The sequence below is a fragment of the Brachyhypopomus gauderio genome, chromosome 2, assembly GCF_052324685.1.
Source record: "Brachyhypopomus gauderio isolate BG-103 chromosome 2, BGAUD_0.2, whole genome shotgun sequence".
NCBI lineage: Eukaryota > Metazoa > Chordata > Actinopteri > Gymnotiformes > Hypopomidae > Brachyhypopomus > Brachyhypopomus gauderio.
Window position 1 is genome coordinate 36,862,178 of NC_135212.1, and position 27,727 is coordinate 36,889,904.

At 44.4% G+C, this 27,727-nt stretch overlaps 4 protein-coding genes across 16 annotated transcripts; 2 read left to right on the forward strand and 2 right to left on the reverse strand.

The window, feature by feature from the left end:
- Positions 1-28: 28 nt before the first annotated feature.
- Positions 29-8,063, forward strand: dnaaf4 (dynein axonemal assembly factor 4). 3 transcript variants are annotated; one of them, XM_076995287.1, is made up of 9 exons: positions 29-3,463; positions 3,548-3,695; positions 3,796-3,926; positions 4,473-4,707; positions 4,846-4,982; positions 5,146-5,255; positions 5,541-5,694; positions 6,023-6,128; positions 7,258-8,063. In XM_076995287.1, exons 1-9 carry the CDS (start codon positions 3,341-3,343, stop codon positions 7,365-7,367), a joined length of 1,254 nt encoding a protein of 417 aa, XP_076851402.1. In that variant the 5' UTR covers positions 29-3,340; the 3' UTR covers positions 7,368-8,063. The 3 variants fall into 3 exon arrangements, with proteins under 3 accessions (XP_076851402.1, XP_076851414.1, XP_076851410.1); XM_076995299.1 differs by having other exon boundaries at positions 4,473-4,611; XM_076995295.1 differs by lacking the exon at positions 6,023-6,128.
- LOC143502159 (piercer of microtubule wall 2 protein-like) lies at positions 8,008-9,019 on the reverse strand. Of its 3 annotated transcripts, none has more exons than XM_076995305.1 (2): positions 8,797-9,019; positions 8,008-8,602 (listed from the first exon to the last, which is right to left on the reverse strand). In XM_076995305.1, the coding sequence occupies exon 2, from the start codon at positions 8,582-8,584 to the stop codon at positions 8,261-8,263; it is 324 nt and encodes a 107-aa protein (XP_076851420.1). In that variant the 5' UTR covers positions 8,585-8,602; positions 8,797-9,019; the 3' UTR covers positions 8,008-8,260. The 3 variants fall into 3 exon arrangements, with proteins under 3 accessions (XP_076851420.1, XP_076851418.1, XP_076851417.1); XM_076995303.1 differs by having other exon boundaries at positions 8,755-9,019; XM_076995302.1 differs by having other exon boundaries at positions 8,704-9,014.
- On the forward strand, positions 8,385-21,829 carry ccpg1 (cell cycle progression 1). Of its 8 annotated transcripts, none has more exons than XM_076995247.1 (12): positions 9,141-9,260; positions 9,965-10,062; positions 10,860-10,930; positions 11,199-11,298; positions 11,513-11,601; positions 12,030-12,237; positions 14,902-15,047; positions 15,272-15,419; positions 15,606-15,718; positions 18,190-18,315; positions 18,500-19,851; positions 20,852-21,829. In XM_076995247.1, the coding sequence occupies exons 3-12, from the start codon at positions 10,871-10,873 to the stop codon at positions 21,042-21,044; spliced, it is 2,535 nt and encodes an 844-aa protein (XP_076851362.1). In that variant the 5' UTR covers positions 9,141-9,260; positions 9,965-10,062; positions 10,860-10,870; the 3' UTR covers positions 21,045-21,829. The 8 variants fall into 8 exon arrangements, with proteins under 8 accessions (XP_076851375.1, XP_076851347.1, XP_076851381.1 ...); XM_076995254.1 differs by having other exon boundaries at positions 9,194-9,273; XM_076995260.1 differs by lacking the exons at positions 9,141-9,260; positions 9,965-10,062 and adding an exon at positions 8,385-8,510.
- On the reverse strand, positions 21,830-27,686 carry pigb (phosphatidylinositol glycan anchor biosynthesis, class B). Of its 2 annotated transcripts, none has more exons than XM_076995278.1 (12): positions 27,429-27,686; positions 25,243-25,372; positions 24,873-24,990; positions 24,693-24,797; positions 24,367-24,500; positions 23,900-24,040; positions 23,774-23,825; positions 23,419-23,630; positions 23,080-23,144; positions 22,753-22,972; positions 22,403-22,562; positions 21,830-22,153 (listed from the first exon to the last, which is right to left on the reverse strand). In XM_076995278.1, the coding sequence occupies exons 1-12, from the start codon at positions 27,544-27,546 to the stop codon at positions 22,019-22,021; spliced, it is 1,590 nt and encodes a 529-aa protein (XP_076851393.1). In that variant the 5' UTR covers positions 27,547-27,686; the 3' UTR covers positions 21,830-22,018. The 2 variants fall into 2 exon arrangements, with proteins under 2 accessions (XP_076851393.1, XP_076851391.1); XM_076995276.1 differs by having other exon boundaries at positions 22,403-22,583.
- Positions 27,687-27,727: the final 41 nt, after the last annotated feature.

Here is a 27,727-nt window from a genome sequence, read left to right on the forward strand (position 1 = left end):
GGGGGTGGGTGGGGGTGTTTTGGTTTTTAAACCAATGCGAAGTCAGTGTTGTGTTTTCTGATGCTGTACTGTGTGAGGCAGAGCTACATCACTCCCCTGACTGGGGAAGACGTAGGAAATCTTGTGGCCCTCCATATGTAAAGTAAAAAAGTGAAAGAGGAGGAAGTGCAGCTTTTTAGAAATTTCTTACATTGACTCATTCACCTACTTTTCCCTATACAATCTACATCCATTTGAATAGAAGTCATGTGTGCTCTGTAAATACACACTGGGATGTGCATTACCTTTGTACTGTAATTGTCTTCCTTTCTCGTACCAAACTCATCAGCTAGGTGGTTGACTACTTATGGTGTAGGAATTCACTCTAACATAAATAATTCTATTACTTAAATAATTTGTTTTGACCGGGTGGTTTCAGGATCCAATCTCCTGATACCGCTCTCCCGTTAGCTACTGGGTTCACCTGAAATTCCCCGAACTGCAACGGTGTGATTAGATGTTTTTACATTTATTTTTTTTGATTTTATTTTTTTAAGTTTTATGCATGGTGTTTGCAAAGAAAACAGTTAACGTGCAGCTAACACGCATTAACAGTTGGATGAAGCTGAACAGCTTTTAGGACTTTAGAACTTTCTTGTCGGAAACACTGTGCCTTTCAACACGGAATTTCAGCAAAGCGGCATGACCTATGAACCATCAACATCCAAAAAATCTAGGAAACCTCCTGGTTGTTATAGAACAGCGAGACAAAGGACTAAATTATGAGTTCATTTGAAAACGTTGGCATTGGCGTTGAATGTAGCGACTCTTATTTTGTAGAAGGTTCCGTGTTTCTGCAAGGAGAACCTCGCCTGTGGTGCTATTGAATACAGAGGCTTACCGTATCGTCTGTAGTCTTGGTGACCAACGTACCCCGCTCGTGGCCCGTGTGCGCGTGGCTTCGCCGTACCGTTCAAGCTTTATCGTACAGGCCTCTGCCACCAGTGTTCCGTTTATATATATGCATATATATATAACATTAGTATTTGTGAATAATTGTAGCATAAATGGTCCAGAAAAGCTTACACGGAACCACGAACCTATAACAGAAACCGACTGTGTGTGCAGTGCGAGTTCTTTAGTCACCGTTTAATATTCATTGTGTTCTGTTACCGGTTTATTCTTATTTGTTGTAGAACACGATGAGGGTTCGTTTACTTGAAGCCAGTTATGAGAGTTTTGGAAAAGTTATTGCACAGAATAATATATCCTTTAGAAGATTATAATTTCTACGACACTTCTTTATTTGTGGCTTCCAGCCTCGCGTTAATTGAATGTAATAAATATGCGTGTCCATGCAATCGTGTTAAAGCAAAGTCGTTTCAGAGCATTAAGAACAAATTAACAAATCAATTATAATATCGCACTAATTTTAGAGTTTCTACTGCATCTTTCCAGAATTGCATCAGTTGGAGAAGTATCACCAATGTGAGCCTCGACAGGCGTCTCCTCTTTAGTTTGACAGATGACATGTTGCGCTGCGCATGTAACTTTGTTATATTGTAGTATTGTTTTCATATTCCAAAGTATGAAACGATCTTGATCGAATATCCATTTCCAATATTCAACAGATATCGAGGACATTCACTGCTATGCTTTGAAAATATTTTTCTTTTAAGATGTTTACTCAAGTTATATTGAATAAACCCAAATATGTAGCGCCTACGTATTTGCATATGAGATGATGCGTCAGATTTTGGTTACTGAACCGTGGCCAGTGTTGTATAAAGTATTCGAGACCCATACTTGAGTAAAAGTACAAATTCTCCATAATTTAGCTGAGAAAACGAGGTGTATTTTGGACGTAAAATCCGTCCGTCGGATTCTAAGGGTGAGCCTACTGCCCTGCGTTTACCCCCAATAAATGCCCTTACCCTATAAAAACACTACACTATAAAAATGGACACATGATTAGTCAGCACGTCGCCTTTATTGCCAGCTAATGTTAAGTGAATTCTGCAGCATGCCATGAACATAATTAGGTTAGTTAGCTAAGATATCTAACCTAACTAGTGCTTACTGCGCTCTTCTGCTGTTACCAAACACGGTACCATCTCTTTTAATTAGATAAAAAGCGAATCATTTGGAATAATTTCGAATATATGTGTATTTGTATAAATATGTAAATGAAGCTGAAGGTGTTGGAAAATACTGAAAATGGACCTTCAAAGTGCCGTACAAGTGCATGAATTCCACCTTGTAACTTCACACGCACAAAAATCGAGAGGTGCACGACCTCGCGACGCGACTGCGCGCGTGGTTAACGCGCATGGGCGGAGCCACCGCGATTGCGTCATTTTTGCCGCGCCGACCCTTGCCGCAGTAACAGCGTGTCAAGTGAACCTAGATTACGAAGCTCAAGTGTTCAGTGAAGGCAGCAGCAGAGTTAACGAGACACGACCGGAGCATGCGCAGTTTTCATAAGACAGCCTGATCGCTTGACCCGGTGACAGCGCCAGCTAACATGTTTATAATTGTAACGAGTAACTATACAGCACGTAAAAAATATATCGGAGTAAAAGTATTAAACTGATGGAAAATATGTAGTGAAGTAAAAGTGGAAGTAGGAAAAAAAATAATACTCCAGTAAAGTACAGATACAGCATTTTAGTACTTAAGTACAGTAGCGAAGTAGTTCTACTTCGTTACTATACAACTCTGACCGTGGCTAGGCGATGACCAGAGTATTCATTGGTGATTTGCATAGTAAGCATATTATAATTTACTTACTTATATAAGACTTGTTTATCTTATATAAAAATAACTGAATCAGCGACGTTTGCAAAGATGTCGGTCGTAGACTGTTGACACCTGTTGCCTTATGGCTTAATTGATCGGAAGACAGCAGTAGGCTATGGTTATGAGAATTTATGCCAGGGGAGAGATCTTAAATAAATAACCGATAAATCACACGGACACGTGATTTTAAAGATTTGTTGCATATGCTTTGGCATAATGGAGCACACTGTGTTGACATTAGCCATGTAATGGCGTCTAATATCCCATACAGATTCATTAAATGGACAATACATGACAACACTAACGCTCGTTGTGTTATTTGTGCTTTGTAGCTGTGTATTAAACTGCAGTGTAATAAAGGAACAAAGTAATTCCTCTACTTTCACCTCGTATTCGGCTTCATGGCATACGGGTTTATAGAGTTTGTTGTAAGTTTGCTCTGGGAAAGCTCAGTTATTGATCACTCGGGCCGGAAGTGTTCGTGGATGCTTTTCACCAGTGACCCGTCCGCCGTCATAGCAACCGCACTAACACCGAGCGAGTGGACACGGTTCCCCTCAAAATGCCGCTTACGGTCGAGGATTACACGTGGACGCAAACGGAAACCACCGTATACATCAGCATACCACTAAAGGGGGTGAAGACGTCTAAGGTCGACGTGCTCTGCACAGACGAGTACCTAAAGGTAAAGCCCTAAAGTAAAGCCGAGCTGCTCATGTGTCTAATGCTCTGTGCGGAACCTGAGCGCTGTCTGTACCCTTACTCCCAGGTTAGTTTCGCTCCGTTTTTGTTTGAGGCCTTCCTTTTTCAACCGATAGATGATGACAAAAGTGTGGCAAGAATTGGAAACGGTGCTGCAGTGTTTACGCTGCCGAAGAAAGAAGGCGTGCTGTGGGAGCGTCTGTGCAGAAGTGTAGGTGTGTGCTGTCATTACACCCCACTACCCCACACCGTTCACTGCATTTGGTCCAACAACTCTGTCTTTTCTTTTTTAAAAACATGACTTACAAATATTAGAGAAAGATAAGCAAAGAGAGAGTCGAGAAGAAGCCATTCTCAAAACACAGAAGAAGCATGCGGAGAAGTCGCAAGCTAAAGCAACGAAGGCGCAGCTGGAGAAGAAGTTCACTCTGGAGACCATGATGAAGGTTGGGACTCTCACAGCATCTCCTGCAGGTTCCTGCACTGGCATTGCTGAAATTATACTAGTAGACAAATATGTGCTATTACATCTCCACTGAAGTATATTGGTTTCTAGCATTATACCAGCATATATTAATAACTTCTTGTGATCTTTGCTGTAGATTGAGTTCGGTCTGTAGCTGCGCAGTCTGTCCTCACTATTCAGTGGACATTTTGACTGTTGAATAAAACATTCGGACACCTCTAGTTTCCATGAAACAGAATGTTTTTCTCTGGCTTTAACTGGACAAAATATAAAGAGACATGTTCTCTAACCTGGGAGTGAATTTCTTGGTTGTGTATAAAAAAGTACGTTGTACTGTCTGTTAGGCAAATATCTGATGCATCAATCCTAAACAGGAAGTGATCCTGCACGCAACTACTTTTCTACGTCCGGTGTATAATTATCATGTTCTGTGTTTGGGAGTTTATTCCGAGTGTGGGACCATTTAGGTATGTCGATGTCCTCCACAATAATAGCTTTTCCTCCATGACTGGTCATGTGCACCCAGCTTGAAGAAGATGAGAGAAAGAGTATTCAGAGGATGAAGGATGAGGAGTGTGCAAAGGCCACAGCGGAACTGGAGGTCTGGAAGGAGAAGCAGAGGAAAACAGAGGAAGAGGAGGAGGAGATCCGGCGAAGGACACGAGGTCTCACCATGCACAATAGCAAACACATTCACCAGCGACAGCAGCCTGACGAAACCTACACGCTGCGTCCTGTACAACAGCCCTGCAGGACGCGAGGTGTTTATCTTCCAGTTCTCTCTTGATTCACTTTCTCTACATGTATATTCTGGATATAGCACACAGTACAGACACATTATAAGCTCACCTGTTAAGCATGACAGACAGACAGTGGTACACTAACAACACTTCCCTTAGGAGAGATGAGCACAAGGGCTCAGGCCAGATGTGTGGAGCCCGCTGGCCCCAGAGAGTCCGGCTGCATTAAGATCAATTTCACGCCACGCGTCTTCCCCACGGCCTTACGAGAGTCTCGCATGCACGAGGAAGAGGAGGTGCCCAACTGATATTTACAATAAACAATCATTGTATTTTAGATAGAAAATTTGTGTCTTGTTGTGTGTTCAGTGGAAGGTGTGTAATTGCAAGTGCAATGAAGGTGTAAGTATAACTTACAGAGTGTGTGTGCTTGTGTGCATACTTTGTGTGTTTGTGCAGTGGCTGATGAAGCAGGCAGAGGCAAGACGGGCAGCGAATGCTGATCTGGCTCAGCTAGAGGATCTGAAGGAGGAGGAGAGGAACCCTGACTGGCTCAAGAACAAAGGAGAGTAGGTTCCTCATACCACACCACAACCCATGCAGAGAGAGACAGAGAGAGAGACATAGAGAGAGAGACCTAAATGGTCACAGTATATTTGACTAGATATAGTATTTGACTTCTAAAGAGAAATTAAATGCTATATAATTTAGAATGACATGTAAATATTGCCCATATAAGACACCTGGCATCTAGTAGATTCTGCTGTATCGGGTCTAGATGTGGCTGCAGAACTTAATGCTGCTGGAGTCAGGGCTCTGCTGACCTCTCTCCTGGTTTCCCCTCCTTCCTCCAGTACATTCTTCAGGCTGGGAAACTACCAGGCTGCAGTCAATGCCTATGACCTGGCCATCAGACTCAACAGGGCCATTCCTGCTCTGTTCTCCAATCGAGCAGCTTGTCATCTGAAGATGAGGAATCTTCACAAAGCAGTTGAGGACAGTTCTCGGGTAAGGTCTTCTCCCCTCTCCTTCAGCTGAGAGCATTCTGTCATTATAACCACCCATTCTACATGTCCCAGTCACATATACTCTGTGTGTATATGTGTATTCAGTGTGCCTACTGAAATTGGAAATGTTCAACTTGGAAAAGTGGAAAATTTAGAAGTCACCATTTAGAAAAATTTAGAAGTCACTATTACATTATATTCTGTTTTCCTACTCTAATTTCTTAATGGTAAATTCATCTTGGGGCTTCTCTAAGTCAGCCATTCTTTGAGCATGTTCCTGTCTTTCTGTTGACCACAACATGGCCTGCATGGCGTTGTTCCTGGGGCAGGCTCTAGAGCTGCTGACCCCAGCAGTGGCGGACAATGCGGCAGCCCGCGTGAAAGCCCACGTGAGAAGAGGAACTGCGTTCTGTGAGCTGGAGCTGTTTGTAGAAGGTGCAGTATCATGGACGTAGTTTTGATTTCATAAGTGGGGGGGACACAACCTGGGGTGGCGAACTGTTAAGCGGGGGGGGGGGGGGGGGGGTGCTGCATGATCCTAGTGCTAGATTTGTCGCTATTTGAATATTGGTTTTTTTACCGTTAAAAAGTGGGGGGGACATGACTTCGTCACTACTTAAATATTTGGTTTTAACTGTAAAAACTGGGGGGGACCAAAACCGGCTTTTGAAAAAGTGGGGGGGACATGTCCCCCCCGTCCCCCCCCCAAAACTACGTCCGTGTGCAGTATGGAACTCTGAAAAGTTCTGTAAAGGTTGTATACCCTGTCGTCCTGTAGCTCACCTGGTGAAGCAAGTATAGTAAGGTGCTAGTGCCCTCAAGGTCATGATTTCAGTTCTCAGGGAACATAAACTGACCTTACCCCATGTGTTGAGCGTTTAGTCTAGAATTGCAGCAATAACAGAGGTATATTGCATCTGATATTATAGCATCTGATCAAAAGAATGTTTAGCAGAGATAAACCCTTTAAGCCAGGGCTATTCAACTATATTTTCTGCAGGTCAGATTTGGCAGAGAGGGGGGGGGGGTGTATATCCAGTTCTTATACACTGGATAAGAAGAAGAAGTGAATATTTTAAAATACCTTTTGCATAAATTCAGAATACATCCAAATAATAAATGTGTAATTATGGAACGGGGGTGTATTACGAATTGTTTGATGATCATTATTGCAATGCCAGCGTCTACAGCAGTGAGAAGTTGCCTGCTAATAAATCACATTTTGTAAGGTGTACTGTGAAAATCTTTATAGAAGAGTGATCTGGAGGTGTTTTGATTAATCACTGTATTCATTTATTCAAACAAATGTAAATAATTCTGATCAAATTAATGCAGTTCAGTCACCATGTATGAGAGCTTCCCAACTGTACTTTGAATATGTTGCATAGGGTATCACAGTGACAATATGTAGCAGTATAATCACAGTGTAGTGTTGAAGCCCTTCATCAGTATTGTGGAAATGCAATGAGTCCAGCGAAACCTGAGTGTTCGTCTGCTGAACTGAAGCTATTACAATGAAGATTCTACACAGATTACATCTGGATTTTCACCCTTTCACACGCAGGACTTCAGGACTACCAGGCAGCTCTGCGGATCGATCCACACAACCAGGCTCTTCAGGCAGATGCCAGCAAGATCTGTGAGATTGTTCAAGGCACAGCACCCAGCTCATGAGGAGGGGCGACACTCAGCCAAACCTTTAAGACTGTTTAGGATGTGTTATACTTTAGTCGTAACTCTCAGTTACTGAACATTCTGCATGATGATCCTTAAAACTGGGCCCTTTTGTCACATACTGCACCACACAGACCAGCGTTACTCGGTGTGACATCTGCCTTTCTGCACCAAAATTGCTCTTGATTACATATTCACTTCTTCATGAGTGGTGCCCAGGCGTGGGAGAGCAGGAACACATTCTTGATCCTAGTCCCATACCACACACCCGACGGCTCACAGAAGATCCGTTAGTTATGAGGTGAGCCATGTTACAGAGAGGAATACACCCAACACACAAACACACACACACACACACACACACACACACACACACACACACACACACACACACACACACACACACACACACACACACACACACACACAGTGCTCTCTGGTCCTGATATTACACACCCTAAACTGTACCTTAACGTGTTCTTTCCTACCAGAGTTCTAGTACATGAGCATAGACAAGTATATACTGCTTTACACCCTATGCAATATGCTGAGTCAGATAGGAAGGCTTTGAAGAACATTCAGAGTTTAACATATCATTGTATACAATGGCTCATGAAACCCTCACTTTGTAAGAAACGAGTTTGTTTTTTAACCTCTAAATTCTGTTTGTTTAATTAAAATAATACATTCCGAGAACTTTTTAGTGAGTGAGTTTTAATACAGTCTAGAAAACATCAGTTTTAACGTTCGTGTAGATACAAAATAAACGACATTTAAAGATTCGTTTCCTTTCAGCGGCTGTTCCACGATATCAACATGAAATATCTGGAGAAACACAAACTAAATGGCTCAAACTTATTCTGCGTACAGCTGGATTGACCGTAATCATCTGTTCAGATGGTGTTTTGTAAATTGGGGCAGTCATACACCCTGCTCCGGTCCAGACTGGTGTTGAAGGAGTTGTCCCGGTACATCCCGCACGCCCCGAGGTGCTCGGAGAACGCCCGGGACAGCGGACGGTACGTGCACGGTGAGCACGCGGGTGTCGGCGCACGGGACCCGTAATCGCTGGCGGTGGTCCTGTACAGCGGGGTTGGAGCTTGGACCGCAGACGCCGAGCTGTGTGCCGGAGCCCTCGCGCAGGTGAACACCGGGTTGCCCGGGTTCGCACATGCTGCACTACGGCAGGATTCCTGCTGCGTGTCGGTGTGTGACATTTTATGATGAGCCGTGTCCTAAAATACAACGAGGAAGAAAATGCAAAATACCGACAGCTGATTAGACGTACAATAAAAAAATACCCATCTACAAAAAAAGTAAAATGTAGTGATCTTACAGAAGGCTAAACGATTTAAGAGTGCTGTAATTTGATGAGTTAAATGTGTACGTTGATCGGGCCGGCCAGCTCTCCTGTTACGGACAGACTCACAGACTGAAGTCTGACACACCGTCTGTTGTAGTTCTGCTGCTTGGCAACGACACAGTTTTAAAGAGAAGATGAAGTATGGAGTGAGATTACTGTCTTTAATCTGAAACCTCTAGCCGCGTTACGGTCAGGGATGTTTCTGGTGGACGCGTGGCGAGGTAACAACATACATTTATTTATTCAACAACTCAACTAACATTCAAAACATAGTGTGTACTTTCAAAGACAAGCGATGGTCACATGGATCTGTCTGTGTCTGTTACCGTAGAACCCTGGAAGTTGTAGTCTATTTGACCGTGTCACACTGGGGTTTCCGCCGTAGGGCGCTCTTTAAGAACTACAACGCCCATGCTGCACGCTCTTCCGGGTGCCGCCGTGTTATTGTTGTGTTGAGCAGAGGTGTGACTAACGTCGTGGAGAGTCTTGAGTATAGAATATTTCTCACGTCCTTCGTGCCGTGGATACAGGTATCAGTTGTAGGTAACGAAATGTGTGTGTTTACACTTTGTCACATGGTGAAACCTGCGCGCGGAGCTGTGCAGCGCTGAGCGCGCGCTGTCCGGGCTCCAGAGGTGGAGGGTTACTCGCAGCTGCTCCTCTCGTCTGTTGTGCTGGAACTAAATAACGTGTCATTTTCTTAACCTGTTTGGGAAATGTGGTATTTATGAGATTGGCTGCACGTGTTTTTGTAAACTTCTGGTAAGGGACATTCGTTTGCGTCGGGGTTTCTGAACTCATAATCGTGTTGAGTGTTGACTGCGTAGTTATGGATGCTCCTCTGCGCCGCTGCTGCTGGAGATGTGCACAAATGCATTATTAAACTGCAGCGTTGCGCTCATCTTAAACGATCTGCTAGTGCAACCTGGATTTACACTCCGCATTGCGGTTCTTTGCTGCATAAAACCAAATCCCACAAAATTATACATTCATCTAACAAGATAGGTGACATACATGAACGTATTCCACCCTGAAGTTAGTTGCTTACTTGCCAGTTTACATTACAGGTGTAAAATGATCTTGGGCCAGGCTAAATTCAGGTTTTCTTACGTGGAAGGACCTGTTCTTTATGAATGATTAGTTAGGCTATTTGTCTGGCCCGACACCATTAAGGCAAACAGTAACCCTCTGAAATTGCACATTTGAATCCATTCCTGTGTACACCTCTGCTCAGGTGCCCGGATGCCAGTTGTGATGTATGATCTCTCCATGGCCCTGACTAAAATCAAACTCTTCAGACCTGTAGCTATTTAAACTCAGAAACCTGACATGGTATTTCATATTTTGATTAATTTGTGTACTTTCATAGTATGTGTCATGTTCTCTGTTAGTTTTGACATCTAAAATCATCAGGAGTCAGTATAATAGGTTTTCCTTACATTAGAAATGTCATACAACTGCAATGAATTGAAATAGTAAATATTTTCCAAAATAAATATTTTAATTACATATAAATTTACATTTGTTTACATTCGCAATATCAGTATGAGAAACTGATAAACTTTTAACAAATTTATGATCACATGTTGATTTGGTTCATCTGTCTCTGTAACGGCAAACACATTGTGGACCTTTATGAATACAGAACCAACTTCAGTGTCCAAATAAGAGGCTGGGACTTAATTAAGTAACAATCTTCATCGTCATTAAACGAATAACAACATCACATTGTGATGTGATTTCAGTGCAACATTCTTGTAGTTTGTGGCATTATTATTTAATGATTACAGCTAACCAAATCCGTTCTGAGTTGTTATTAGTTGTTTCAGTTTATAAAACACTATATAAAACCTTTCCACAAAACTTTACTTGGTAAGACAGTATTATCACATGCTATACAAATTTAGAATTAATCATTTACCAGACACGGTCACCATGACTTTGTTACCAAATCATTTGATAAATAATGTAGCACATTGTAGTATGTATGAGGTTCACACAGTCTTATAAGTATAGTGTGCTATAATAAAAATAGAACAAGCAGTCCAATTTTTTAATTCTAATAAAACTATTGTGACTCGTAGTCTTTCTGACCTGGTTTGAAGTGTATGTGGTCTGTTTTTCACTAGCTGTTTACCTGATGTCAGAAAGCTCGAGTGACACAGAGTCCTCCTGTGGATGGACTGTCATCAGCAACGAGGTATGTGCAGTCCATCAAATGTAGGAGAAACCATATCTCTGGCAACACAAGTCCTGCATTTTTGTCATGGCAAGAATAATGCAGCGATGGTGTCGTTACTGGGTTTTGATTCTGGTTTGGTTTGCTCTGTGCTTTCAGAAGAACCCTCTGGTACAGGGTGTTGTAAAATGTATATGTGTAGAGGAACTTTGCTCAGTCCAGTGTGTTTCGAACTTTGTGATTCTGAAAGTCGTGTGACTGAATTTAACGAAGGCTTTGTGTTTCGCAGGGCTCAGACATTGAGTCCCTGGGGCCAGAGAACGGAGCGGATTATGGTGTGGAGGAAGCAGGCGGCGTGGCTGCTCTGCACCTGCCTGCTGCTGAACCAGGTAGCGCTCCACAAACCCCCCAGAGCCACACGTCACCATTACAACTTCTGTCTTGTGCTAAGGTGATCTCGGTGGTCACAAAATGTTTCCACGGAATACTATCAAAAATAGATTCCAGCACCAGCTTCCAAACTATTTCTCTGAGCTGATAAAACCTTGAGCAATCAAGAATGCCTCGGCAGGTGTGAAATCCACACTGTGCACCTGTTCCCAGGCGAAGACACGGATACAGTAGCAGACGAGTCCTCTTTGGACGCAACTCTTAAAGAGGACACGCTGGTGGTAGATAATTCTGGGCAACAGGTACGCTGAGACTCATTAAGCCATAACACCTTGAGACTTAAGACTAGGACCACGACTGAAACAGACTCAGAAGTGAAACAGACTCAAAAGTGAAGGCTACTGTATTATGTGCCTTGAGAGAATATTGCCTTTTATATTAATGTTATATTACATTAATATATATTGTGAAATATATAATGCACATCACAAAAACAACATTAAATACACAATTTGTTATCAAAGTATGTATACAAATGATGTTTGTACTAAATTGCCTTGTTTTGGGTTTTAGCACTATTTAAAAATGTTCATGGAATCTTTGATATTGGCAAATTTTCATCTTAGCAATGCATCTGAATTAATGCTTTGCTGCTATAAATATTGTGAGTTAGTCATTATTATAGTGCTAGTACAGCTGATCATTTTAACACTAAATGTTTTTTTTGTAGGTAAGAGTCGAGGCATGTCTAGGGGAGCATGTGACTCTTTGTTCCTCCAGTGAGCACTCTGACATCATTACCCTTGGAGACTCCAAAGAGGCGGAGCTTGTAACATGGGAGGAGCCACATGTCAAGGAGGATGAGCAAACAGGAAATGAGGAGATTTACCTTGGAAGTTCCTCAAGTAGCCAGTACACTTTCAGTGCTGCAGAGACAAGTGAGTCACACACACACACACACACATGCATGTACACTACCCTTCAAGCCTCAGTAAGTTGTGTAAAAACAGTTCCTGCAATACCTGACCTTCAGAATGAGTCACAGCACTGGCAGCAGTGCTGTATCCTGTGGTTGCTGTTTTAAACTGCATACCTGAAAACCAGTGTTAAATGCTTATGGCTGCTCAGAGAGTAATGCTTCCACATATACGCCGATGGCCCCACTCTCCCAGCACTGCCTCTTACTTAAGTGGCCCTGCCCTCCCAGCACTGCCTCTTACTTAAGTGGCCCTGCCCTCCCAGCACTGCCTCTTACTTAAGTGGCCCTGCCCTCCCAGCACTGCCTCTTACTTAAGTGGCCCTGCCCTCCCAGCACTGCCTCTTACTTAAGTGGCCCTGCCCTCCCAGCACTGCCTCTTACTTAAGTTGCCCCGCCCTCCCAGCACTGCCTCTTACTTAAGTGGCCCCGCCCTCCCAGCACTGCCTCTTACTTAAGTGGCCCTGCCCTCCCAGCACTGCCTCTTACTTAAGTTGCCCTGCCCTCCCAGCACTGCCTCTTACTTAAGTGGCCCTGCCCTCCCAGCACTGCCTCTTACTTAAGTTTCCCCGCCCTCCCAGCACTGCCTCTTACTTAAGTGGCCCTGCCCTCCCAGCACTGCCTCTTACTTAAGTTGCCCCGCCCTCCCAGCACTGCCTCTTACTTAAGTTGCCCCGCCCTCCCAGCACTGCCTCTTACTTAAGTTGCCCCGCCCTCTGCTCTCTTATTAAATGGTCTGGACTGGTGTGAGATTTGTGACCTTTCTGTAGCTTCTGAATTGTCCAGCAATTAGGTGTATGAATGGATTCATTACAGTTTTTAGTTTTAGTGTTTGCCATTGTGTACGTGTGTGTGTGTGCATGCATGCGTGTGTGTGTGTGTGTGTGCGTGCGTGTGTGTGTGTGTGTGTGTACATGTGTGCAGGCATGTGTGCGTTTTTTGAGTAATGTGGCATAAACAGGTTCTGCCGGATAAGTCTGGCTGGCTTATGATCAAACTCCTAATGGCAGGGCATGTAGCTTACTGATGTAGAGGACATGCTGTGTGTGTGTGTGTGTGTGTGTGTGTGTGTGTGTGTGTGTGTGGGGTCATGTGGGAAAACTCCACATAAAGCTGCTGACCCAGTTGAGGTTTGGTTTTTCAACTCCTGCGGTCCCTGTGGTGAGCTGGAAATAGAGCCCATCTCTCAGCACTCTCCTACATTTGGCACCTTGTGCTGGCAGATCAGCTCAGTCACTGAGAAGCACCTGCACCTCCTCTATGATCGTAGATCAGCTCCATCACCTGCACCTCCTCTATGGTGGTAGATCAGCTCCATCACCTGCACCTCCTCTGTGGTGGTAGATCAGCTCCATCACCTGCACCTCCTCTATGGTGGTAGATCAGCTCCATCACTTGCACCTCCTCTATGGTGGTAGATCAGCTCCATCACCTGCACCTCCTCTGTGGTGGTAGATCAGCTCCATCACTTGCACCTCCTCTATGGTGGTAGATCAGCTCCATCACCTGCACCTCCTCTATGGTGGTAGATCAGCTCTATCACCTGCACCTCCTCTATGATCGTAGATCAGCTCCATCACCTGCACCTCCTCTATGATCGTAGATCAGCTCCATCACCTGCACCTCCTCTATGGTGGTAGATCAGCTCCATCACCTGCACCTCCTCTATGGTGGTAGATCAGCTCCATCTACCTGCACCTCCTCTATGGTGGTAGATCAGCTCCATCACCTGCACCTCCTCTGTGGTGGTAGATCAGCTCCATCACCTGCACCTCCTCTATGGTGGTAGATCAGCTCCATCACCTGCACCTCCTCTATGGTGGTAGATCAGCTCCATCTACCTGCACCTCCTCTATGGTGGTAGATCAGCTCCATCACCTGCACCTCCTCTGTGGTGGTAGATCAGCTCTATCACCTGCACCTCCTCTATGATCGTAGATTAGCTCCATCACCTGCACCTCCTCTATGGTGGTAGATCAGCTCCATCACTTGCACCTCCTCTATGGTGGTAGATCAGCTCCATCACTTGCACCTCCTCTATGGTGGTAGATCAGCTCCATCACCTGCACCTCCTCTATGGTGGTAGATCAGCTCCATCACCTGCACCTTCTCTATGGTGGTAGATCAGCTCCATCACCTGCACCTTCTCTATGGTGGTAGATCAGCTCCATCACTTGCACCTCCTCTATGGTGGTAGATCAGCTCCATCACCTGCACCTCCTCTATGGTGGTAGATCAGCTCCATCACCTGCACCTTCTCTATGGTGGTAGATCAGCTCCATCACCTGCACCTCCTCTGTGCTCCCACTATTTCTTCAGAACTGAGTGCACTTAGGAAATGAGCTTTATAGCTCCAGGTTCAGTCTAATGTTGGCTGCATGACCCTCGGTTCCTCACGCTGTCTCACGTCTGCACAGCTACGCACACTCCAGTGTACACACACTCCAGTGTTCACATAGGTGCATCATTAGCTCATCAATATTATGGACAGCCAGGTTTCCTGAAATGCATGTTGGACCGGGTTGTGTTCACAGCAAAGATTTAATCATTTTGGTGTATGTGTTTGGGGCGTGCATCTGTGTTGGGGGATCTGCCTGTGTGTGTGTGTGTGTGTGTGTGTGTGAAGTCTTCCCAGTGGAGCATCCAGTGCGCAAGGGCTCAAGCAGCACTAGCACAGAGGATGAGGATGCTGGGATGAAGGCCAACCCCTTCATGAGGAGGCGCAGACTAAGGAAGAGCATGACTGGCTCAGAACCAGAGGAGCAGCAGGAGGTGGGAAAGGGGAGGTACACAAGGGGCGTTACCCACAGGGGGGAGCGTTTCTGCTCTTTATATTAGCAACTTTATTCATCTTATGGGATGAGGCTGGAGCAGGGAAATGCTAAACTGTAGTAGCACTGAAAATTCTGAAATAGTTTCCTACTGTAGTTCATGAGCGGTTAAAGCTAGGGTTAGCATGTTGGGGGAATATTAGCAATAACAGAACCCTGTGGCAGGATGCGGATGACGATCGGGAAGAGGGGGAGCCACAGAGGGATGTTGGCGTGGCAACCTCACACCAGCAGCAGGTGGGCGGGACCCTGAACAAGTGCATCCTCCTGGCCCTCATCGTGGCCGTCAGCGTGGGCTTTGGACACTTCTATGGTGCGGACCTGCACAACCCCGTCAGTCCATTGTTTTGGTCATCATTATTAAGCCTTGTGTGTCCACAAGGCATGTATAATGTTTACATGTTTCCTGCAGGGAAATGTTTTGTAGCGGTTTGGTGTGTGGCACGTCACATATGGTTAATACACACTTAACAAGTGTGTGTGTGTGTGTATGTGGCAGGCACAGTGCAGATACAGGAACGGCATAGAATGGTGGAGAAGACCCGTGTAAGTGATCTGAGTGAGACCCGAGAGATCCAGCAGTGTCGGAAGGAGCAGGAAGCTGTCGGCAAGGTCTGATGTCATCCTTCCCCACCTGCACCTCCTGTACCTGCTCAGTTATCCTCCTCCACCTGCCCAGATATCCTCCTCCACCTGCCCAGATATCCTCCTCCACCTGCTCAGTTATCCTCCTCCACCTGCCCAGATATCCTCCTCCACCTGCCCAGTTATCCTCCTCCACCTGCCCAGATATCCTCCTCCACCTGCCCAGATATCCTCCTCCACCTGCCCAGTTATCCTCCTCCACCTGCCCAGTTATCCTCCTCCACCTGCCCAGATATCCTCCTCCACCTGCCCAGTTATCCTCCTCCACCTGCCCAGTTATCCTTAGTCTTGCTCATTGCCTCAGCATCTCTATGATTCGCTGAGAACCACCAGTTATTATAACAGAACCACCAGTTATAACAGAACCACCAGTTATTATAACAGAACCACCAGTTATAACAGAACCACCAGTTATTATAACAGAACCACCAGTTATAACAGAACCAACAGTTATTATAACAGAACCACCAGTTATAACAGAACCACCAGTTATTATAACAGAACCACCAGTTATAACAGAACCACCAGTTATTATAACAGAACCACCAGTTATAACAGAACCACCAGTTATTATAACAGAACCACCAGTTATAACAGAACCACCAGTTATAACAGAACCACCAGTTATTATAACAGAACCACCAGTTATAACAGAACCAACAGTTATTATAACAGAACCACCAGTTATAACAGAACCAACAGTTATTATAACAGAACCACCAGTTATTATAACAGAACCACCAGTTATAACAGAACCAACAGTTATTATAACAGAACCAACAGTTATTATAACAGAACCACCAGTTATAACAGAACCAACAGTTATTATAACAGAACCACCAGTTATAACAGAACCAACAGTTATTATAACAGAACCACCAGTTATTATAACAGAACCACCAGTTATAACAGAACCAACAGTTATTATAACAGAACCACCAGTTATAACAGAACCACCAGTTATTATAACAGAACCACCAGTTACTATAACAGAACCACCAGTTATTATAACAGAACCACCAGTTATTATAACAGAACCACCAGTTATAACAGAACCACCAGTTATTATAACAGAACCACCAGTTATAACAGAACCAACAGTTATTATAACAGAACCACCAGTTATAACAGAACCAACAGTTATTATAACAGAACCACCAGTTATAACAGAACCACCAGTTATAACAGAACCAACAGTTATTATAACAGAACCACCAGTTATAACAGAACCAACAGTTATTATAACAGAACCACCAGTTATAACAGAACCAACAGTTATTATAACAGAACCACCAGTTATAACAGAACCAACAGTTATTATAACAGAACCACCAGTTATAACAGAACCAACAGTTATTATAACAGAACCAACAGTTATAACAGAACCAACAGTTATTATAACAGAACCAACAGTTATAACAGAACCAACAGTTATTATAACAGAACCACCAGTTATTATAACAGAACCACCAGTTATAACAGAACCAACAGTTATTATAACAGAACCACCAGTTATAACAGAACCAACAGTTATTATAACAGAACCACCAGTTATAACAGAACCAACAGTTATTATAACAGAACCACCAGTTATTATAACAGAACCACCAGTTATAACAGAACCAACAGTTATTATAACAGAACCACCAGTTATAACAGAACCACCAGTTATTATAACAGAACCACCAGTTATAACAGAACCAACAGTTATTATAACAGAACCACCAGTTATTATAACAGAACCACCAGTTATTATAACAGAACCAGCAACATAAAACTGCTGTTCCAGATAACAATCACACAAACTGTGGTAAACACCCAATTTTTCTAAAGCCAGTTTCAGTTTGAACATTAACTGGTGTTCAGGGGGTGATTGTGTGGTGGTTGAGTGATTGTGGTCTGGTGATGGTTTGTGTGTTTCGGATGCTGCTCATATCTTCCTTGATGATGTTTGTTTCAGATTCAGCTCCGTCTCTTTTCACCTCTATAGTTATGAGCTGCGTTAGTGCTGTGGAGATGTTAACTTGCGGTGACATGCTGAACTAGATAAGGGATTAGGATGCGATGAGGAGGAGGTTTCAGTGTAAAGCCAGTCAGGACCTCCACAGTCAGATTCCAGTATAGCTGGACTACATTAGCAATATTAGCAATATTATGTGTACATTATGTGTACAGCTCATCTGTGTTTTTCTTTTACCTCAGTAGCTACTTTGCTTTTCACATTATATTGAATGGGAGGCAGAATAAATTACAGCATTGGATTGAAGATCGCAGAACCTGCTGCTCATGTTCAAAATGACCCAATTTGTATTTTGACTTTTGCCTGAAATAAGATCTGCAGGTTCTAATCAAACCATTTTAAAGCTTAAAGGTTTACCAGTGAGACACTCTGGTCCTTGTGATGAGAGGATCTGACCGTACTGTGTCTGTGTGCTCAGGACGTGGTCCAGAGCCTGAGGGAAGACCTACAGGACAAGAGAGACATGGTGATGTCCCTAACTGGAATTATGGATAAAATTACCAAAGAGAACCAGCATCTCACAGCCAAAGAGGTCGAACTTCAGGTAAGCCTTCTCAGACTTGGATATTGTCTAAACTTATTTGTTGATATCAAACAAAATTTGAGGAAAGGTTGCTGTTCAAAATCCATTGGTTGGTTGTTTAAATAAGTTTGGTTGTTTTCAATTAGTGAAGAGTGAATACAGGTGAAGTCTGAGGTTCACTCTGTTATTTTCTTGCCCACTGCAGGCACAGAGAGCATATTTACAGGAACAGCTTCAGCAGGCCAGAAGTGAGATGGCCTCTAATGAGAGGCGTCTCACCTCAGAGAACCGCGAGCTGAAGACCAGTCTGGAGCGAGAGGAGGCGTCTCTCTCCGCCCTGGAGGACGAGCTCCGACACCTCCGCTCTGAGATCCGTGAGCTGGAGGAGAGGGGAGCCAACACAGACTCCATTGTTTCTGAAAACCAGCGGCTGAAGAATCACCTCCTGGAGGAGAAGCAGCGTGTTCGGAGCTTCCTCAATCAGAAAGAGGCCCTGATGGTCGAGGCGCAGGCCTTACGCAAGGAGCTGGACGAGGAGCGAAAGGAGACGGATCGGCTGAGGGAGGAACTGAACGAGCGGGAGAGCGGGACAGAAGAGGAGGCGGACCCTGAGACAGACGGGCTCCAGACGCGACTGCAGGAGCTGGAGAGGAAACTTAGCTTTGAGCAGCAGCGCTCAGATCTGTGGGAGCGACTCTACGTGGAGTCGAAAGAGGAAAGAGCCAAAGGAGACAGGCAGTCCAAGCCTAGAAAACCAAAAGATGGTATGCTGGGAAGGGTGAAAGAGACTTTTGATGCGGTGAAGAACTCGACCAAGGAGTTTGTGCACCATCACAAGGAGCAGATCAAGAAGGCCAAGGAAGCCGTGAAGGAGAACTTCAGGAAGTTCTCAGATTCCGTCAAGACGACATTCAGGCACCTGAAGAACTCTGCGTCCAGCATGTTTGACAGGCACCGGCGGTCACAGGAGGCGAGGTCTCATGAGAGGAAGGATGCAAAAATGCAGCAGCAGCAGGAGTTTCAGAATGAGGGTTTCAGAGAGCAGGGTAACAAACGTTCAGAACACCCTGACTGGCTGCACCATAGATCTTTGCACCAGCAGCCCCACAAGTCCACAGATGGATCCTCCTTCCATGCCAACCGCAACACGCGCAAGTCAGGAGCCCAAAAGGAGCAAGATGTGATGGGACAGAGAGCCGCACCAAAAGGATGCACTGATGTGTTCGACTGTGCCTTCCAAGAGTCCATGAGCCTCTTCAACAAGGCCATGGACCCCATAAAGGCTGATGAGTTCACCAAGCTCCTCCACAGATATCTTCAACAAGAAGTTGGTCACTTCCACCACTGGAGGGAGTTGGAGAGTTTTATCAATAACTTCTTTCACAATGGACTTTTTATTCATGATCAAATGCTGTTCACAGACTTTGTAAGCGGTGTTGAAGATTACTTCCAGGGTATGGATGAGTACCAGGATTGGAATGATGTTTTTGAAGATCTGGATGATTATATATACAGGCACATCTTTGGGGATACATACGTAAAGCAGTACGGTCCAAGGTAAGGATGTGTAATCAGGTTCGCCTTCAGTTCACCTTCACTTTTTACCATATACACTATATTGCCAAAAATATTCGCTCACCCATCCAAGTACTGTAATCGGAATCAGGTGTTCCAATCACTTCCATGGCCACAGGTGTATAAAAGCACCTCGGCATGCAGACTGTTTTTACAAACATTTGTGAAAGAATGGGTCGCTCTCAGGAGCTCAGTGAATTTGAGCATGGAACTGTGATAGGATTCCACATGTGCAACAAATCCAGTTGTGAAATTTCCTCGCTCCTAAATATTCCAGTCAACTGTCAGCTGTATTGAGAGCCAGGCCTTCTCGTCCAACATCAGTATGTGACCTCACAAATGTGCTTCTGGAAGAATGGTCAAAAATCCCCATAAACACACTCGTAAACCTTGTGAACAGCCTTCCCAGAAGTTGTTCTAGCTGTAAAGGGTGGACCAATGTCATATTGAACCCGATGGATTAGGAATGGGATTTCACTTAAGATCATATGTGAGTCAAGGAAGGTGAGCAATATAGTGACAATATAGTGTATTTTCTAGTTGTAAACAATATTTCCATCTAAATCCCTTAGCACACTGACCCAACATATTTCAAGACATTAACATTTAAATGTTGGCAGTCGGCTTTGTTTTGGGTTTTCTGAGACCCTGCAGGACACCAGGAGCAGTGTGAATGGGAGAGAGCTTTCTAAAGTCTACGGTATGACACGAAGACTAAGGCCAGCTCAGCGTTTGGGGTGATCAGTGTGTGCTGAAGTGTGTTGGTTTGGTGTGCTCTGGGCATTTGGACTGCAGGTTTTTTCTGCTGCTGTGTAACTGCCTGATTAATGCATTCCTATTGTTACCTTTTTAACCACTAGGTCTGAGACACAGTAATCCCTGCATGTTGACACTGCCTTGCTGTGAGCGGCACGCCAAGCTTTATGGAAAAAAAAAAAAAAAAACAAACTTTAAAAACTGTTTGCTGTTTGTAAATTTGCAGTCGACCCTTTGCTGGGCCAGGGTCAAAGGTCAAAGTGGAGCCGCCGTGCCAGCGGCATCAGCGAAAGCACCAGCGTTCGCGACCTCTGCCCCCACGGGACAGGAAACGGGCGCGGCCGGGCGGCAGCTCAGACAGACACTTTGCTGAAGTTAATATTGAGCTGGGGCCCATTCAGTTTGATCCAAAGTTCTAGCACACACTTCCCATCTTAGCTGTGTCTGTTGTAGCCTAAACTAAAGTGATCTTATTGCAAAGGAGAAAAAGACCAATGAAAACAGTCCCTCCTCGGACGCAGGCACCCTCTCTTAGTGATTCTGCACAATTGTAAATGCCTGTTGTACATGTTTGTTTGTGTTGCTGTCTGTCTCTTTGCCGTCCGTTAGCGAACTCGGCAGCTGCTTGGTATGACTGGATGGGGGAGTGATGCACAGACACTTCCAGATCTGTTATGAAACGAGTTTTGTTCCAGGTTTCCTTATCGAGAAAGTTGCATAAGGAATGTTAGAAAATATAAGTTTGAAATAAAGCACAATTTGACTAGAAAGAACAACAAAACATAATTTAACATATTGTGTTGAATTAGGGTATGCCAATAAACTGTATTGCTTCCTTAAAAATGTTCAGCTTGGGTAATAAAACCGTAATCTGCATTTCCACCAGCTAGAAAGGACTATGTGAGTGTTTCTGAAGGACCGAGCTAGCTGTGGGTGCCTCTGATGTACCTTCCTTTGGTGTGTGATTGGGTGTGTAATGGTTGTTTTACTGCTGCTAAGTGTCAACACTGATTAGTTTCTTAGAAAGACTGGAGAGCGTTATCGGACGTCCCGGTGCAGTCTGCTTCCGCCCTGGTGAGGTTTCGTTGGATCAATAACATTGCAGTTGAACTCTTAAAATGCTGAATAATTTCTGTTTGCTGTTACAATTTATTACACACATCATTAAAATCTCTTCAATAAAATGTACTTTCCTTGAAACTGATCTTATTTAAAACAATTGTGTATTTTTTTATTATATTCATTTTGTCCTTTTACAAAACATTTTTTCCACCATGTTAGCTTAAAAAGGTGATGACAGAGAGATGACATTTTACAAAACAAGACAAACATTTAATTAGTGATGATGCACAAATTGTAAAATTGGGTTTGGTGAACTTTACAGGCAGCGTGGTCAGTGTTCCACTGCTGCTGTCTGCGAGTCACTGTACACCAGGATGTTTTTGCCCACTCGTCCTTCAGGAAAGTGTGTGTGGAATATTTCAGCTTGTTTCACAAACTTGTTTTCATCCAGGAAAACAGAAATGTCCTACAAAAAATGTTGAAGAAAAAAATCTCCATTAATTTCACTAATGAAGATCTGCATTATTGTCTAATGGAGAAACGTGTCCAAACATGCCAATACATGGATGAGGGAAGCTAAGGAGCATGTCTCCATGGAAACAGAGCACATCTCCGTGCATTTACATAAGTAGCTTGGATTAATTTATTAACAATTAGCATTTTTTAACAGAATCACTTTAACCCAGAAATGCAACGACATATAAATGTGTAACACCTTCTCGAGTGGTTCAAACAGGACCAGGTGTGAGGGCAGCATGGATGTGTTGGGGAAGGTCACTGTAAGCCAGTGGAGAGGGTCTGTGTAGAACAAGGCTGCTTCATCCTCATAGCCCTCCTGGCCCGTGAGATCCGGTGTGCATTCCAGGAAGCGCATTCTGATTGGACAGTGAAGGTGGCTAGACACAACACGGGGGAGGGGCTGTAACTTCATAAAGACTTAGAGCGTAAGGCTCTGAACTCAAATATTTACACCGCAATAATGAAATATGATCCCTAATTTTTCATCCAATCATTTGAATGATGGCGCAGGTGTATGAGCACCTGTGCCAGGTTGTGGGGGCTCACCTGTAGAAGGGTGTGGAGTGACAAGGCATGAGGAACAACACCGCAGGCTCAGGTGACTTCTGGGGCATGCGTGCATCACACAGCTGCTGCAGGTGACCCATGAGGTCCAGGACTCCCCGCTGGTGGACCAGCCCCGTGTACAAGGCTGCACCCAGGTTGAGGCCCAGCAGAGCGGCCGCAGCAGGGCGCCTCCACCTGCGTAGCTTCACCATGGACATGCCTGGAGCACGTTGGCCAAACAGGAGCATAACACGTGACTGACTGGGTCCCATTTAGTCCACTCAGACCTGCTTTTACCAATGAAGAGCTTTAAGAGTGCATACTTACCACAAAATATCATACAAAAAGGTAAGACAGGATAGATGAAACGGAACTCCTTGTGGGCTAGTAAACTGAAAGAGAACTCATACAGTATCACAGCAGAGTCTGAACAGTACAGCAGAGGCTAAGCAATTTATAACTGAAGTTAATGATATAGCTACATTCTAGATTCAAAATGTACCGGGGGGGGGGGGGGGGGGGGGGGGGGGGGGCGTCTTCACTGTAATACAAATAATAACCAAGACCCCAAACAATCTGCTGAAGCTCCAGTTAATTCTAGATCATGTTTTTCAGATTTCTTCAGGGGAGTATGTGTGGCTCCTCGCTGCGTGCAAGCTGTTGTACCTGTAAATCAGGAGTGTCCACGCGATGCTCATAAGCAGCACTCGGTGTCTTGAGGAGGCTGAGAAGCAGCCGTGCAGGAAGACAGGGAGGTGAGGACCAATCACAACCACAAAGCCCTGCGTGAGGTACCAGTGCCACGGATGCGTGCCATAAAACTCCGCCACACCATGCAGGACGTTAAACTTCACAAAGTTCCACTGAACGATGATCCACTGCGAATACAGACCCGAAGTATGTTTGCAAATCTCTTTAAAGATCTGAAGTTTATCCCCACACACACAGCTTACACGTGGTTAGTCCTTCCCCGTGTTGTCACCATCACTATAAGGTCAGTGTGTGTCTTGAAAAGCATTACCTTGCCATAGAATATGCTGTCCATCAGTGCGGACGTCACCAGTGTGACGGCTCTATAAAAAGGATGATGGGCAAATTACAAGCGAATCACTTGAGAAATCACATTTGTTTCAAATGCCAGACTTACGCAATAGGAAGACCCTGATGAGTTATAAGCTTTATTTTGTTGTCTTCTCTCCACAAATGATGAAGAAGAAGAGGCAGCCACACTATCAAAGCCGTCGGGCGAACAACAACAGCCAAGGACACCAGGGACAGGTACCGCCAGCTAGAGAAGAGAAACCAAACGGGAGAACCACAACACTTCACCAGTATGAACGCAGATGCTACCTAACAAGTGAGGAAAAGCGAAGGCTCGTGGAGATGAACGCACGCGTCTTTCTATCGCAAAGTGACTTTATGATGATCTTATTAGTTACAAAGAGACTTCAAACAATTGTTAACATTACAAAAATGTTTAAAAAGTGGAAGTCTAACTATCCTTGTTGTGAAACTCTTTGTGGCTAAAGCAGCAGTTAGTTAGTTCCTGACAAAAAGCAAAACACAAAACTATTAAAAATAGACAGTGAGATGCACTGATGCTGTTGAACACACCTGCTGTGTGTTTTAGCAGGACGTAGAGGGTAGTAGTAGTAGAGCGCCAGAACAGTGAGAGAGGTCTCCATGCTGTTGGTAAGCGTTCGTGTGCAACAGTACCAAGTGAACCAAGAACACAGCTGGCAAAAGTACTGGACAAACACACACAAACACACACAGTTAGAAGATCCCGTTGGAGGAGAACTCCAGCACCATCCAGACAGGCATTTTACTGGTTGGCATCACACTGGGCAGGTGGAGCCCATCCAGCCCACCCAGAACAATGCCCCTGCAGAACATTACCACAAATGTTCTGGATATCGAACACAAGTTAGTTGTCTCACTGTCCACTTAGCCACATCAGGACCTTCCAGCTTGCGAACGAGATGGTACAACTTCACATCTGCAAGCGCTGCCAGGAGAGCGTGCAGCACGCGGGGTAGCAGGACCTGCCGTAGAAGCAGGTGAGAGTCAAGCGCTCAGTCTCTGGGACGGGATGGTCCCAGACGCTCATGCTTACTTACCAGCAGCTGAACCGTATCATAACGCAGCAGGTGCAGGATCTTATATATTACAGCGAAGAAGAGAGGGTAGGTGTAACCGCGAATGCCCTCTTTCCACTCCCAGCATTCATAGCCGTACGTATATTAAAATGAAGTCAAGGATTTTAATCAGAGAAAGGAACATTTTTAAAGAAGGCTCAAGATTCAAAGCATGGATATGTTAGCGGCATGCAAAGGCAGAACCACAAGACTGAAGACACATTACACATTAAGACAGATTTTCCAGAAAACCGACTAATAATAATATTTAAAAAATATACTGCAGAGAGTAATAAGTAATGCTTATTGGTAACAGGTTTAACTGTAGCCTCAATGGAAGCGGAGAGGATATTTGAAGACCATTCCATGAGAGATTTCAAGTGACTGCCAATATTCATCGGGGACATAACTGGTCTGAACCAACAGGCAGTTCACAAGGCGAAATATTATAGAACAGACCGTGACACTGTCCCCGAAGACACCTGCAGGAATCGACAAGCTTAACACGCCAGTTACAAAATTACATTTTAAATTAGATTCTTCGGCTCATGCGGGCAGCACTAGAAAAATTGTAAAATGAATACTGTTTTCTACATTTTTTACTATTACTCATTTATATCAAGTAGATGTATTTTGATGCTTCACTGAGCATCAGTCATAATGTTAGCCACCGAGCACCAGTCATAATGTTAGCCACAGAGCACCAGTCATAATGTTAGCCACCGAGCACCAGTCATAATGTTAGCCACCGAGCACCAGTCATGTTAGCCACCGAGCACCAGTCATGTTAGCCACCGAGCACCAGTCATGTTAGCCACCGAGCACCAGTCATGTTAGCCACCGAGCACCAGTCATGTTAGCCACCGAGCACCAGTCATTATGTTAACCACCGAGCACCAGTCATTATGTTAACCACCGAGCACCAGTCATTAGAGGTGTGCCAAAAAATCGATTCATATATCAAAAATCGCTTCTCATTCACTACGATTCAGAATCGATTTTAAATGTCCCAAAATCGATTCTAAGTCGTGTTGAAGTCTCGCGTTATGCAATTACAAAATTACGCGATACTTTACGCAGCAGGTTCTGGGACACATGCGCAGAAAAGGTTCAAAACATATGGAGGAAAGAGATATTCAACCTGTCCGGTCTTCATTTACGGCAAAAATATGGGTTCATTTTGGTTTTTACCGAATGCCGGGGAAGACCGAACTGGACACAATGTAGCTCGTGTGCAAGGCGTGTGTAACGCGGTGAGCACGGGAGCGTTAATATAGAGAAGGGTGAGAAATAATATAGAGAAGGATGAACCCAAGTGCCGGCTCGCAAGAGCAAGACGTTTGACATTCGTCAAATGTATTAGCGAGAGGGAAATGCGCACAGCGACCCAGAACGAACAAACAAAACAACACGGAAGACTCAACGCACAAGAGAATAAAAAGCAAAACCGTGAGGGCACGGAGTAAATAGAAACAAAAAACCAATGCGGAAAATACAACGCGTGAAAAATAACACTCAACCGTAGTGAGACGGGAGGAAGAAACAAAACAACAACAGTAACTAAAAAACAGCGCGGATAAATGCAACGCGAAAACGAAATCAAGGACACCAGCAGAAGTAACTGGCAAAAAACGCTGCAGCAAAATAAAACCCTTCCCAAAAATAAAGGCAAAACGGATAGGAAGACATACAGGATTGGGAAAACTTGAGATGGGTCAGGAAGCGACGCATGAGATACTCGAATAAGTAAAGAGAAAGCATAACAGAGAGGTGGCGAGACACCATCAAACGATAAGCAATCACAGAGTAAGCAGAGACTGGCTGAGAACGTACGGTTACGTCGGTTTAGTCTGGGACTGTCTCTGGTGGGTGCCCCTAGCGACGGCTGGGGGAACTGCATCCGAGCCAGCCTTGACAGCTCGCAAAATGAAGCTCAAGTATTTTGGTAACAACAAAAACCATTTTATTTTACCAAAGCACTTTTGTTAATTAAATGTGAAAGACACTTAATTTTCTGTATTTGTCGTTCTGTCTTGCAAAGCAGACTGTAGTAGATCATGCAGATTTTATAGACTGAAGCAGACATTTTTATAAATCAAATCGTTTTTTGAATCGAAAATCGTTTTGAATCGAAAATCGATTTTTGAATTGAATTGTGGCCCCCAAAATCGGAATCGAATCGTGAGATAGTAAACGATTCCCACCCCTACCAGTCATAATGTTAGCCACCGAGCACCAGTCATAATGTTAGCCACCGAGCACCAGTCATAATGTTAGCCACCGAGCACCAGTCATAATGTTAGCCACCGAGCACCAGTCATAATGTTAGCCACCGAGCACCAGTCATAATGTTAGCCACCGAGCACCAGTCATAATGTTAGCCACCGAGCACCAGTCATAATGTTAGCCACCGAGCACCAGTCATAATGTTAGCCACCGAGCACCAGTCATTATGTTAACCACCGAGCACCAGTCATAATGCTAACCACTGAGCACCAGTCATAATGTTAATCACGCTTCGTGGTACATGTGTCTCACCATGTAAACCATCATCTGCTTTTTCTTTGCAGTAAAGTTTAGACTTTCGTGTCCTGAGTTTAACGGGCTCAGAAGATCTTGACATAACGAAAGGAAAACGTCCACGAATCCTTTCCATTGCACCACTTGCAGTCCCAGGTCGTTTCAAAACTCATGCTGTTTGTTCCCATTAAATGGCTGTATGGATATCTAGATAAAGTCTTTCCGTGAAGACCGGGCAGTCCTACGCCGTCCAGGTTTAAGCAGCCCTCACTTCCGTGTTGGGGCGTGGCGTCATTTCCTTCGAAACGTCAGTAAAA